The sequence below is a fragment of the Tachysurus fulvidraco genome, chromosome 10 (assembly GCF_022655615.1).
Source record: "Tachysurus fulvidraco isolate hzauxx_2018 chromosome 10, HZAU_PFXX_2.0, whole genome shotgun sequence".
In the NCBI taxonomy this organism is placed as follows: Eukaryota; Metazoa; Chordata; class Actinopteri; order Siluriformes; family Bagridae; genus Tachysurus; species Tachysurus fulvidraco.
The window spans coordinates 9,054,266-9,068,408 of NC_062527.1; the positions used below are offsets into that span (position 1 = coordinate 9,054,266).

A 14,143-nucleotide genomic window follows, 5' to 3' on the forward strand; every position below is an offset into this window, starting at 1 on the left:
GGAGTCAGATGAGGAAAAAAATCATGAGGTTGTGCTAAGATGCTTAGTTTCCACTTCTTAAATTGACTCTTCTTGAATTACACAGTTATTCACATTCTAGTGTGGTCCTTTAAACATGTATGCAGTTTTACATAAATCACACAGCTCTATGTTAGTGTTTTTTCATTCATTTACAGTTATTATTACTGTCCAATCTTTAAAAAGTGCAACTCATGACAACACAAAATATTACATGTATATATATAGTAATGGATTTTATATATAGAGTACATTATACTGCATCTTGGCATGTTAGCCATTTTATTTTTGCACTCATCCATGTGCTGCTTTATGAGACCATTGAGTCATCTCAGTACCAGCTTCATTCCTGTGGTGTAAGACTAGAGCAAGCTAAACGCAGTACCCAACCCAACCTCTCATTTACAAAAAATGTTCCAAATTCTTGTAGGAAATAGGAGATGGATCTTTAAGTGTTGGAAAAAATGTACAATATTAGACTACAGAGAAATATGGTGCTGCGTTGGCCTGACTTCTGAGGATACAGTATATGAGTGTTGTAATGTAACGGGCTAAAAATACTTCGTTACTGTACTTAAGTAAAAACTTTACTTCGCTATTTAAATTTATGTCAAATTTCACTTTTACTCCACTACATTTCCTAGATAAAATGTATACTTTTACTCCGCTATATTTCCACTAAGCATCTTCGTTACTCGTTACTACAAAATAAAATCAGAAGAAATGTGTGCGACTGCAATAAGGGAGGTTTGCATTTCGCACGTACGCACGCGCAGCGTGCACGCGCAGTCAGAGCTGGAGGCATTTATCTACGGCGGCAACCAAAAGCAGTGAAATGTCACTATTCTCATTACCAGAGTTAATAGCACAAACAAAATATTAATGCAATATCAATACTAAATAAAAATAACATTTATTGATTTGGTCTTTGTATTGTGAATATTTTTATATTAATGACTGCATTCATTGGACACACTGTCTGTAGAGAATGTACACATACATACATCCAAGACTGGCATCATTACATCATGCATACAATTTTGGTGTCCACTTTTGCCATTTAATAATACCATAACTTTTGGCTTACTATGTATTCATATAAATATAAAACTCTTCTTGTTTTAAATTCTCACTGAGTGCTAAAAGCCCTAAAGATGAAACCCTAGAACCGCCCCTGCTCTTATACCTACCGAAAATCACTGAAATTTTACTTTTTACTTTTACTTCAAATACTTAAGTACATTAAATATCAGAAAATTACTTTTGATACTTAAGTACAGTATATATCAGATAATTTAAGACTTTTACTTGAGTAAAAAAGTCTAAGTCTTTTTCTAGTACGATACCTGTACTTTTACTCAAGTATTGCTTTCTATTACTTTATACAACACTGAGTTTTACTGTAAGGGCTCCAGAGGTGTTTAAGTGCTACATGGAGAGACACTATTAGGTTTAAGCAACAGCTTACTGTATTTAACTACTCCTTTATTTTAAACACCATAATGTATTCTTTTTTTATATTGAACTTCAAAATTTTCAGCAAATATCATTAAAAAAAATAATATTAAAGTGAAAGAAATAGTTTACAAAATGATTTTTAAACAAAAACATCAAAAGGTGTGTATACATAAGATTTCATCAGTGTTGCTGTGAAACTCCTAAGTGTTCATCAGAAGTCACATCACCAGCCTCTTGGATTTGTCTCTTCCTAATCACCTGGCTTTTGTGGATGGCGTCCTCTAGGTAGAATCATGGTTGTGCTATATTCTTTCCATTAAAAAAAAAATTGGTTCACTGAGTTTTTACAAAATTTGAGAATTTGGCCTTCCAGGAACAGGTGTCCTGTGACACTTTAACTGCACACAGCTGAACTCCATTCAACTGATAGTGTGACTTCTGATGCCAACTGCTTACACCAGAGCTAATTTAGGTGTTTCACAGTAGTAGGGGTGAATACTTATGCAAATACAACTTAAAAATTTCCCCCTTTCTAATTAATCCTACAAACTATATTAATTTCTTCCCTTCCCTACAATGTTATTTGGGAAAAGATTCATAAGACATAATTCATAAGTCTTAAGAATACAAAATGTTGAAAAGTCCAAGGGGTGCAAATACTTATATCTTATACAAGACCCCGTAGTTATGCATCGAAGGTCATGTAAACACCTACATGTCCTCTTAAAGTCTACACACACACGCATTATATATTGTTTATGTTGCTTTAATTTCTATTCATTTATTAAAGAATTAAACAGGACACAAATGATCTTTGTATCTCTAAACACATTTTACTCTGATGCTGGACATTTACAAAACAGTTGGTCAGATCAAATTTTCTAGTATGTGTACAGGAGCAAAAGTGCCCTGTGTCCTTATTTGGACATACAGACAGAAATTTGGCTCTCTGTCTCAAATTCCCGAAGCAGAAAGGGAGCTTGACTACAGTGACACCTACAGGAGAGAATGTGTGAGAACGTACAGGGTCCTACTGTATACTATACAACCCTATCACTGTATAAAGCCTATATAAATATTATTCTATCCGCTTATTGGTCATAGATCAATCTGTAATTGCTTGAGTAAATGAGTTTGGAGAGTCTTTCTGCTGCCCTCTTGGACCAGCCAACAGGAAACCATTGGCAAACACTGTTAACTCCAATGGAAAAATAATGACATTAAAATAGTCTGGAATGTCAGCAGGCACAGAATCAAACAAGCACCATTGACAAAAACAATGTTTGTTGAAACGCTTTATTTTCAGTGAATACAAAAAATACTTTCGTGACCAGATAAATATTTTACATACAGCATCATAATTATTTCATTTTTATTCTTACCATTTCAGTCGGTTAAAGAAGGCCCTAAAACTCTAGGTTAATTGAAGGAGCTATTTCTTTTTCTTTTCTTTTTTTTCCTTCTGCTCCATTAAAAGACATCACATTTTAAACCACATATTGCAATATCTTCATTACATTTATTAGTAAATATAAACAAACCCTTCATACGTAGTGGTTTATTGGAGAGAAAACTCTTATGAGACATAATTGCGACAACTTCCATTTAAGCCTCGATCAGGAAACGGGAGGCAAATTTGGGGTTACGAAGACGAGAAGGATTGCAGCAATAAAACGATTACAAGACCACACCAACTATACCACAGCAATATGTATGTTTCTCATATGCTTTCTGTTTGGAAACTCAGAGCACACTGTGGCATCAGCAGTTCCTGATTGGGTCAACTGAAAAGTGTAAGATACATGTGCATGGAATGCAGTGTTGATTCTTGACTCACTAGAAATGTAAAGCATGAGGAGTGAGTGACGCTGTTACACCAACGGCTCTTAGAGTGAATTACAGCTGGCAGTTGAGCAATCTACCAAGGCAAGAGCATCAGGCCACATCTGGAACAGTAGAATATGGCAGAGCAGAAATCAAACAAACAGCAGTCAGTAGCTGTTATAGGTATGCTGATTATACTGCTCGGAAGTCAGACAAAACTACACATTTATACTTCCTGCTACAAGTCGCCCCTTTTCCACTGACCAAAAAGTGAATCTTTATTGTTTCTCTTATAGTGGTTGAGGTTATGATTGGAGTCTTTGATAAGCCTAAAAGGGGCGACTTGTATCAGAGCAGACAATATAAGGCACTAATATACACCGCAGTTCAAATTTAAGAGGTGGGGTATTGCAGTTTGATATATGTAGTGTTTTGAAGTGCCAGGTTGTGTAATCCTTAATATGCAAACAACGATCGAACAAGAGGGACTAGATATCCATCTGAAAGAAAGCCACTAATTTTCTCACTAACGTCTACCACGAGAAGCGTACGTGTTATTTGCAGAAGAGAGTACACCGGAATACAAACAATATCAGTGCATCTTAGAAATCTTGAAGTGCTAGAGCATCTTTTCTTATTTCTTTTTTTTTCTTTTTGTATTTTCTGAGTCATGCACCCTCAAAATCAGTTAACCACTCCTGTTGTAGATCTCAAGAATCTGATTGTGTGTGTGTGTGTGTGTGTGTGTGTGTGTGTGTGTGTGTTGGGTTTCTGAAGAGGAACCTGACAGATGCAGAGTTCTCTTCACCGCGAGTAAGAGACAGGTGTGTAACACCGTCGTAAAGATGTCTGAAGTGTGTTAAACACGTCCGAGGTATTCACGAGTGCTTAAACACGGCGTAACGATATCTGCTTCAGTCCTACTTACTGAAATATAACAGATCTGTAACTGTAATGCTTTTGGTGAGGAGCTTTTGCGACTATCAATAAATAATACGACAAAGCACAGAGGTACATTTTCCCCTAGTCTTAGAATAAAGCTAATTCTAAGTGAACAGCACAATCCTACAATGATTTTTTTTAGGCCTTCATGATATGCTTTAAGTTATGTAGTGCTTGAGCAAAGGCTTTAATGAATATTGTTGCGTAGTAATCACACCAGTGAAAAAGCAAATGTATCCTAAATACTGAGTTCTGAAAGTTTGCCAACAAAAACGTCTTACTGTATAGACATCACAGGTTCATACAACTCACATTCATTTCACCTCATATCGTCACAGAGATCACGTGTACGTGTGACTGTGTCTCGGTGTATTTTCAAGCTGTGTAAATGAACTACTGAACGGTAGTGTTATAAATGCTATTATTAATATAGTAAAGTCTTAGATCTGGCATACTGCTTGGATGGATTTTTTGCACACACCCATATACACACACACACACACACAGCAGGTAAATGCATATCACGTGAAAAGAAAAAAATCTGCAGCAAGAGATGACATAAAAACAAGACACGTAGCCCTATATAAGAGCAACCAAGTACAATCAAAAGCACCACCCTCAGGTGTGGAAAACAGCCAATCGGTGGAATTGGACCACTCCCATCCTAAAAAAAAATCATGATTTGAGCATCTCCGTGTAGGAGAGGAGGCTCTAGCGCGGCTAATGATCCAACACCAGGGGCAGACATGCTCACTTTTGATCTCAGACTTGATATTATTTGGTGTGTGTGTTTGTGTGTGTTTGGGTGACAGAGCTCAGCTGTGATCTTCCCGCAGCTCAGTGGGCAGAAATTTGTACTGCTGTTGTCGGATGTGGGCCAACTTCTTGCGTGCCTCCTCCAGCTCTCTCTCCTTCCGCAGCATCTCCTCCTGAGCTGCAATGATCTGCAAGCGAGAAGCGATAGTCAGTCTGCTTCTTTCCTGAACAAGTCAACCAACCAATCAGCAATCAGCTTAAAGAAGATTAAAAAACTGTCTAAAGCCTTACAGTGGATTGCATAGGCTATTACACTTCACCTGTGATACTGTCACTGTGCTACTGATTTCAAAGCTTTCAGTGCATTTCCTTCCAGTCAAGCTCAAACCTAACAAACTGCAGCACATGCTTGATTCTGGTATTTTCAAAGATTTGAATTTGCAAATATTTTTTGTTGAGTAAGCTGCATCTGGCACTCATTTCCTCCTACTACTATTACAGCAGTCTGGTTCCTGCCTCGCTGCCTGAGAGGGACTCTAGTGTCGAACCTCACTGTAAGTGCTATGCATTATAAGTATACACGTGAATATGTACAGTATACATGTATGTAAAACTTTATATTACATCAAATTCCTGCTTTAATTTTACTTAATTTGCATGAGCACTTGAGAACCTATGAGAACCTTACACACAGAGTATACACAAGGACATTTGCTGTTTAGGTCTCTGGAATGTCTGGATTTCTTGAAAATCGACAGAATAATCCAACCAATAACAACAAGTGAAATGAGATGCATCAAATTCTTGAAACTTTGTCAAGTGTGCAATAGTACTTCTTTCTGCATAGCACTTAACACAAAACCTATATAGTGTAGGAGAATTTGCCTTTCATTTGAATAGCAAGGCAAAGAGCATGAAGATCTTTAGAATCTGATGTACTGTAATGGAATTAGACACGTTATCAGACTGGTGGCAGAAAGCCTGGCCTCCATAGCAGCTTTAATTGACCAATGACCAACATAGAGCACTGACTGACATGTAAAGCAACCAATCACAGTTTGTTTTGCTCAGCATCATGTTTAGTGGTGTAACGTTAATGTCCCTAAAAAACAAACAAAGAGAATAAACACAGACAGGTGTGTTACTATAGACTTCACATAATTCGGAATATTCAGTGTTGTGCTGATCCTCATGTCACCGTAAACACAACAGCTTCCTTCTTCCATGAGGGAAGTAGAGCACCGCGATAACTTTGTTTCCTGGTGGATTGTTTATAAAAAAAAAAAAAAAACATCTCACGAAAATATTGTAGAATCAGATGACGAATGAAGTGTTTCCAATTTTGCGTGCCATTTGCATCGTACGTTCATTCAACGGATGGTGGGAGTGATGGCAAAGGTCGAAACTAATGTGACAGAGGTAATGACTCCCTATTGAATACCCATACAATCTCTATTTTCACTGCTAGCTAATCAACTAAACTTCTGTCAGAAATGTTGCTGCATCTTTGACTTATGTGACTAGAAGATATTTTAACATCATTGGTAATGTGAAAAGCGTTTCTTAACGCAGCCACTGACAGGGCAGAGGAAAAATATTAGGTTCTCAAAACTTTTAACTGTTGGTATGTTCAATTCATAATCAAAACTGAATGTATAAGAAGTGTCTGAATGTCTACAAGCAAATGTAAAAATAATAATAATAATAATTTTAAAAAAGCCCAAATTTGACTGGTTTCTGGTAGTTTTTTCTAATCACTGCTACTGCCATTATAAGTAATAGAGAAAATATTAGAAATATTAATACTATTAGGTTCAGCCTGAAGGAAAACTTCTCTAACATCATATAGAGTGAGAGATCTTTACCTGGGCAATTCCACCAACAAATTTAGTCTTGACAACCACGCTGTCATCTTCAGCCTTGTCAAAGGCAGCTTTCTGAGCCGCCTTCACTAGATTATCTGACGCCCTCTTCACTGCATTCCCAGCAGCCTGTGGAAATCAAGAATAAGCTATTATAAGCAAAAGCACATGCAGCCTGAACTTTCAGAATAAACAAAGACACTCGTATACAAACAAATACACCCATGGTTTGAAAAGCATTTTAGACCTGTAGTCTCCTCATGGCCTCTGAGTCATGGTCAGCTTTCACTTTGCAGGCTACCAGCAGCTGGGCGGTGGACGCTGCTACTTGTTTAGCAGACGAGATGAGCTTCTCCTCACTGGCGTGACCTTGAACTGAGGCGTTGGCTGCTTCACACAAGCTACTGGTAGCGGCTGCTACCATACGAGCCTACGTGGCAGAGAAGAACCGAAAAACATAGTCAGTTCCTCCATGAGCTCTAGTAATTAATCGTCATTGTAAATCCACCCTATTCTGCTGAAACTGAGGAGGTTTTTTCGGTTTCATGACAGGCTGGGACTGTGTGGCTGTGCAAAATGTAGCTCATCTTCTGGTGTTACACCAATTAATCGTGGGAATAGAGCGGGGAAGTGTAAGGATGATGGCATTTCCTATTTGCATATTCTCAGAATCTGGATTTAATTAAAGTAATTAAAACTTTATTACTTTTTTTTGTGTGAAGTTCAATTCTAAAAAAAAAATAATAAAATCAATAAAATGAAAAGAGAATGCTAAACTTCAGTTATTTCTGTATATGCTAACTAACACAAGGAATCATTGGTTTGTGACTACATTTAGGATAAAACAGCTAGCTGTGTTGGGGATAAAGTGCAGGCAAAATTTCATTTATTTAAAAAATAAAAAAAATAAACAAAAAATACTCACTGCTGATATGAGACCCTGAGACCACTGGCCATCATCCACCGCATTAGCTGGAACAGAGCCCACCTAGAGAACCGAAGAGAGACATCATTCAAAAATGTATATACTTATCATCATCGTACAGATAATGTACTGGGCACACAGAAATCTAGCTATACAAATAAGCACTGGCCGTTTGACACGTCTGAAGCATTACCTTGCCCTGGGCAACAAGCTCTCTCTGTGCAGCTGATGCAGACTTCACCAGAGCGCTGGTCGCTGCTGCGATGGACTTGGCTGCTTCCAAGATCTGCTCCTCAAAGTCCAGCGACTCATCTGCTTGCTGCGAAGAGAATGAGGCAGTGATTACATCAGCATATCAAAAATGAAAATGAATAAGACCTCAGGTGTCATTGTAAATAGGTAGCTCTATTTACTTCATGTACAGCTCAGGTTTTGTAGGATGCATAATATCTATGCATACGGCAGAAGGGACAAAGAGACACAGTTATCGCTGGAAAACCCCTCAAGGAAGCTTGTTACTGTAAAACCCTCCTAAGGGGTGATTTATTCCAAGCTTAAATTTCTCCTGCATCTATTTCAGGGTGACACCTAGTGGCTATGAGGAGCAATTGCATCATCTTTCAGTCCCAAATTGCTCCATGCAGCCAAGCCCTTCATAGGACACCTTTTGTAAATGGGTTTTGAGTGATAACAGACTGTGAACCAGCAAGCATGCCACACTAGAGGGCATAAAGGCTCTCTCACTCACAGCACACAGTGCACACGAGTCTGGAGACAGGGCGGGACACTGTAGGAATATGTTTGATATATAGTTGGACTGAATAACAACCTAATATATCAAACATATCAGACAGAGCCCTGCAGCGAAGGCTTCCAGGTCTAGCTGACCTCTAGAGCATGGTGGAGAAGAGAGCAGGACAGGAGTGAAGAGAAGGGGAGATGAGGTGGGAATAAAAGCAATAAGGGATGAACAAAGGAACAAGGGGGTAAAAAAAAAAGAAAAGAAAGGAGAGGTGGACAGGAGAGGATGAAGAGAGATCAAGAGAAGACGAGAGGGAAATGAAAGGGTGCAACGGTGTGGAATAGACATGAAGTTTCTCGACATGAAAGATGGCAAACAGACACAGAAACAGTTGAGAGTAGGTCACACAGTAACGGTGTTAACCCGGTCTTTCCTGATAAATCACATACACTTCAAACTGAAAGAAAAGGAAACAAATGTCAGGGACGTATGTAGAGGCATGCAGGACACCAGTGTACAATGAACGTGACTAACGTTCCATAAAAAGATTACTATGCTCAAATCAGGGAGATCCACATCTGGATATCTACCAGATGTTTCTCTTTTCATGGAATTTCGCTAATGCAATAAAGTCCGTACTGCACGCCACGGTATTCACCTCTTCAAGCACACTACTGACTTCAAACACCAACCCAGCTGACTACCGCTCCTGGCCTAACCAGATTTAGTGCAGGATATGTTGCGGTATGCGATGAGTATCAACCAAGAATTCGTCAACATATGATAAAGATGTAGCACAATGTCATTATCTGTATCTGCTTAGTGCTCCAAATATAACGAATACTTGCATTTAAACCCAAAATGGCTGTAACCTAAACTAGATTTATTAAATGTATTTATTTAAATTAAACACAAATAGCAGAAGTGAATTGAACTGTAAGGACTGCTTTAAAGTTGCTGGACTCCATATAGTGACAATAAAGAAGAATCTTGGATATCTCTCCTATCCAAGTCATCCAACACATTTCTATTTCATCATGTCCTCACAAAATAGGGAAACACTCCTACTACAGATTTTCTCAGTGTCTAGTATCTTGAAAAACTTGACCTATTTGACACAAACTGGAAATTTTAATAAGTAATATCTTATCCCATTGTGCTGCACAGCATAAATCAAAAGCCACTATCTTACTTCAGGACCAGTTAGCAGGGGATAGAAATAATTTAGTGCTAATCTCTCAATAGAAAAGAAGATTGTTGGTTTGATAGGAATATTTTCCTGACACATGGGAACAGCACATCGCATCAGAAAGCCGCTTCTGTCCAGGGTCCTTTCTTCAAGGTAACAGTTCATCCAAACTCGATGGCCATTTCCAGCATGATCATTCATCATGTCACAAGAAATGAACCATCACTGAAAGCTTCCAGAAACAGGAGAGCAGGTTTCCATTATTTCAGTGACCTGCACAGTCCAACAACACTATCCAGCATCATAAAGCTAAACATCGAAACTAATACCTCATGCTAAATTTCAGAAGACGATTACAGCAGCCAAGCTAACACAACAACTGCTAAAATGAAACTAAAAAAAGAGAGAGAAACCGGTACTGTGTCTACATATTGTTTACAACCCTCTGTTTACTAATTTCTATTAGCACCATGCCATTACTATCAGTACTCTGGTCGGTTCTACAGTATATTATAACTATCCGTCCTGTAGCGTATTATATTGTTTGCATCGTCTGTCTTGCACTAGGTTGTATCTATGCACTTTACTTTTTAGTCCTTAGCTCTTTGTTATTTTTTGTTTTATATAGTTCTGTATTGTCTTATGTACTGTAGCCTTCTGATGTTTAATGTAGCACTGTGGTCCTTGAGAAATGTTTCATTTCACTGTGCACTGCATCAATAGTTGTAATGACTATAAAAGCTTCTTGACTTGACGTAGTCCCACTAGTCACATTCCAATTCCAAAATTTCTGTAAATTCTCTCTATAATTTATCTGTCAATATATAGAGACAAAAAGGAAGTGAAGTGCATTATAAGGAAACTGACTGAGACAGATGCGTGAGATTTTAGTTTAAAGAAGAAAAAAAAGCCACAAAATGTCTCCACCTGAGTTTACATCAACAGCTCAGTTAGTCACATCACATTTACAGTTTAATTTTACAGCCATTTCTGCATTCACTGTCATACCATTATGATAATAGCACTGATCTGACAAATAATTAGGGTATTTGATGAAATTATAGAAATATAAACTAGCCTTGAATTGAATTTGCTCTGTGATTTTTTTTTTTGTGCTGAAGATCAAGCTTTGATAATTGGGCTGAAAATGCTAAAAATCTATTTAGAGTCATAACCACGAAGTAAAAAGCACCGACAGATTTACTTTCCCGCAGACGGATCCGATGATGAAAATGCTTCTGGAAAAACTGTCTTAGAAATCTCTGACCTTTCCTTTCTCTCCTGAGCTACAGACAGTTCTGACTAAATCTATCAGGGGAAAAAAAATCTTCACGATATCAAAAGATGCAAAAGTTCCAGTAGACAAGGAAAGAAAGAGCTCCTAAATTAAAAAGTAAGAAAGTTTGTAAAGAAAGAACTGAAACATGTGTCTCTAAGCCTGCAATACTTAGTATAACATATCCAACATTCCTTTGGAAGCAGTAAATTTCCCATACCAGCCAACAGCCATTCCGGCACCCGGAGACCAGGTGGAAGTGATTTGACACAGGTTTGCTGGTGGACAGTGTTATTGAGGAAAAGTGTTTCTGAATACAGTACAGAGAGAGGCAGGGATGAGTGGATACCTTCGGCTTGGCTCTGGGCTTAAGCTGCTCCAGTTTTTTAGCTGCAGCCTCAATGGAAGCGGCGGCTCCCAGCAACTCCGTCTCAGCGATTACTGTAGGGTCCTCGGGATCCACCCACTCTGAGCCTGGAAAGCGGACGCAGAGACATGGCTGAGTGCATTCGCGTTTCATTTATAAAACATATTTAAAAAACATGACGATGGAAAACTAGCTGAACAACAAAGCCCATTAAAGTGGAAAACAAAACAAGGAGGAAAAATAAAATAGATCAAAACACTGTATACACACAATAAAAGACATTACAGAGTAAAACCAAATAAGCCACAAAACATAAACGATAGGATGCTTTACAATAAGGGAGATTGTGTAGAAAAAGATGGAACCTTGCATTAATCACAACTGCACTGTTTAAGTGAAGCTTGTGGAAATGTGTTTTTGATGGATTATCTTCATTCTTTACTGACTTTTTAAGTGCCTATAAAATACCCCATTTTTTAACAGCTCATGTAGGCAGACAGATGGTTTTTGGGGATTATACCAAACCCTGGAGAACTCTACCTCCTCCCGTACTCTGTGTGTGTGTGTGTGTGTACTCCAACATTCATGCTGTCACGTACTCACCTCCGTCTGCAGCATAGGAAATGAAAACAGTAGTATTAAAGAAGTGAAGCTGGGAGGCCTGATGGGCCAATGGCTTTATTAACCCCACACAGATACAATTCATCCCAATATACTGCTTATTACTACTAACTCTGATATGGCTTTACTCACTGGACCTGAGCCTGAGCTCCACAATACATACAATTTAACCAGTAGTCTTTGGGTTTGGCTTTTAGCATGTCTGATTAAGGATCTGTCAACAAACAACTTTCTAATGCTTAAAGCAGCATTTCTTCGTGTTCCTACAACAGTAAAGACAATTCACTTCATAAGATAAGGAACAAGTTCAGGTATTACCCATTTGTGATTTACAGTGCATGCCATACATTATACCATGCACTATAATTCTCCGTTTGCTGTGCTCGTAAATGATTATTTACGAGCTTTAATAACGTCGTTTCCCACACTGGGACATTTGATGTGAGAAGAGGGAAACAACATGGACATCTCCTTGAAAGCATGTCTTTACATGCTTTGACAGAGCAAACAAAACCTCAAAGTATTCATTTTCCCTCACTTTTACAGTTATAGGCTTGGTTGACTTTTTGTTTTGTTTTAACTGTAGTGAGCTTGAAATATTCATTCAACATTTTTCAACTGAAATTGAAGCACAGCAAAAACAGCGGAAAATAGCATGTAGCCTTAATAACATTAGCAACAAGCTACCTGGCTAATCATGATGACGACGACGACGACTGCCTTCTCAAAACAGAGATCAGTGCGGTCAATATTATAGATTTAACCAACTACAGCGTCTGCGTATTAATTGATTTAAGGCCAGTACTGCTATAAACAGATTTAAAAGTAGAAAAGGGAGAGTTTACACTGTTCACAGTGTGTGGCCATATTGAATTAATGACACTCTGTAAAACAGGGAAGGAACTTGTAGGTCTACTCTAAGTCTAAGTTTTGAATTTTAATTTGAGGGGGTGATCACAGTGGCTTCACAGGTTGAAACTGTTCTTAAGCTCAAACACAGTTTAAGAACAGGTATACACGTATACAAACGTGTGTTTGTGATTTCTTACCTTTCATAGCTTCAGCAGTCTGGATAAGCTCGGTGACAGTACTGGCTACTTTTTTTGACAGTACAGCCAGCTGTTGTCTGTTCTCCGCTGTAGGCTTCTGCAAAACCTGAAACCACATGGACATAATGAATGACTTAAAATCAGCCTTAGAAAATCTGTTGAAGATGGTCACAAAAACTTAAACTCCAGCTGAGCTCTCTGAGAGTGTGTTTACTTTTAGTCTGATGGCTCTCTGATTTCAGCAGTTACCTGATTATTCAAGTGGACATGTAAACAGGATGCTGCAATATTTGACCCTGAATAAAAGTCGTTATACCACAGCACTGTTATATTCTCAAATCTGATTGCTTAAAAGCTCATGTTTAAACAGTAGTGTCTGCTGTACTTAAAACAATAGTGTATGGCAAATTGTATATGGCTTGCCACAGAAAAAGACAGACAATAATGTACTTAAAGTAGCCAAATATGCTCGTGTAAGAGGTATAACATAATTTGGGATGTGTTTTATAGAAAGATAATTCCATCCATCCATCCATCCATCCATCCATAATTCTATAATCCTAAATCCTGATGAAGCAGGTTGGGTGCGGACTCTTATGAGAAACCTGAAAACTTATTTGAGACAACTGTGTCCTAATGAGCCAATAAGAAATGCAAAGCATTATGGATTATGGATTATGATGTGGGAGAACACAATGTAGATTACCACAATTATTCCATTATGTGACTTAAAAATAATGAAACTATGAAATACAATTAAACTCTACTAAAATCTACACTTGCACAGACACAAAGACACACAGACAGACACACGAGAACACACAAAGACAGACACACAGATACACATGAAGACCTGCGCAGAGACACACACGAAAACATACAGAGACAGACACACAGATACACACAAAAACAGACACACACACAGGCACGCAGAGACGCACACACAGGCACGCAGAGACACACACACAGGCACGCAGAGACACACACACAGGCACGCACACACGCAGAGACACACACACAGGCACGCAGAGACACACACAGGCACGCAGAGACACACACAGGCACGCAGAGACACACACAGGCACGCAGAGACACGCACGCACGCACGCACGCA

At 38.5% G+C, this 14,143-nt stretch overlaps 1 protein-coding gene across 2 annotated transcripts in view; it reads right to left on the bottom strand.

The window, feature by feature from the left end:
* Nucleotides 1–2,756: 2,756 nt before the first annotated feature.
* The window catches only part of tln2b (talin 2b), a 112,628-nt gene continuing 101,241 nt past the window's right edge, over nucleotides 2,757–14,143 (bottom strand). The window contains exons 52-59 of one of the 2 annotated variants that reach the window (XM_047819586.1): nucleotides 13,030–13,135; nucleotides 11,963–11,968; nucleotides 11,342–11,466; nucleotides 7,979–8,104; nucleotides 7,786–7,848; nucleotides 7,108–7,290; nucleotides 6,864–6,989; nucleotides 2,757–5,186 (exon numbers count right to left, since the gene is read on the bottom strand). In XM_047819586.1, the coding sequence (XP_047675542.1) occupies nucleotides 5,058–5,186; nucleotides 6,864–6,989; nucleotides 7,108–7,290; nucleotides 7,786–7,848; nucleotides 7,979–8,104; nucleotides 11,342–11,466; nucleotides 11,963–11,968; nucleotides 13,030–13,135 (864 nt within the window). In that variant the 3' untranslated portion in view covers nucleotides 2,757–5,057. The remainder of the gene's footprint in view (nucleotides 5,187–6,863; nucleotides 6,990–7,107; nucleotides 7,291–7,785; nucleotides 7,849–7,978; nucleotides 8,105–11,341; nucleotides 11,467–11,962; nucleotides 11,969–13,029; nucleotides 13,136–14,143) is intronic. The other variant, XM_047819587.1, reaches the window with a different exon arrangement.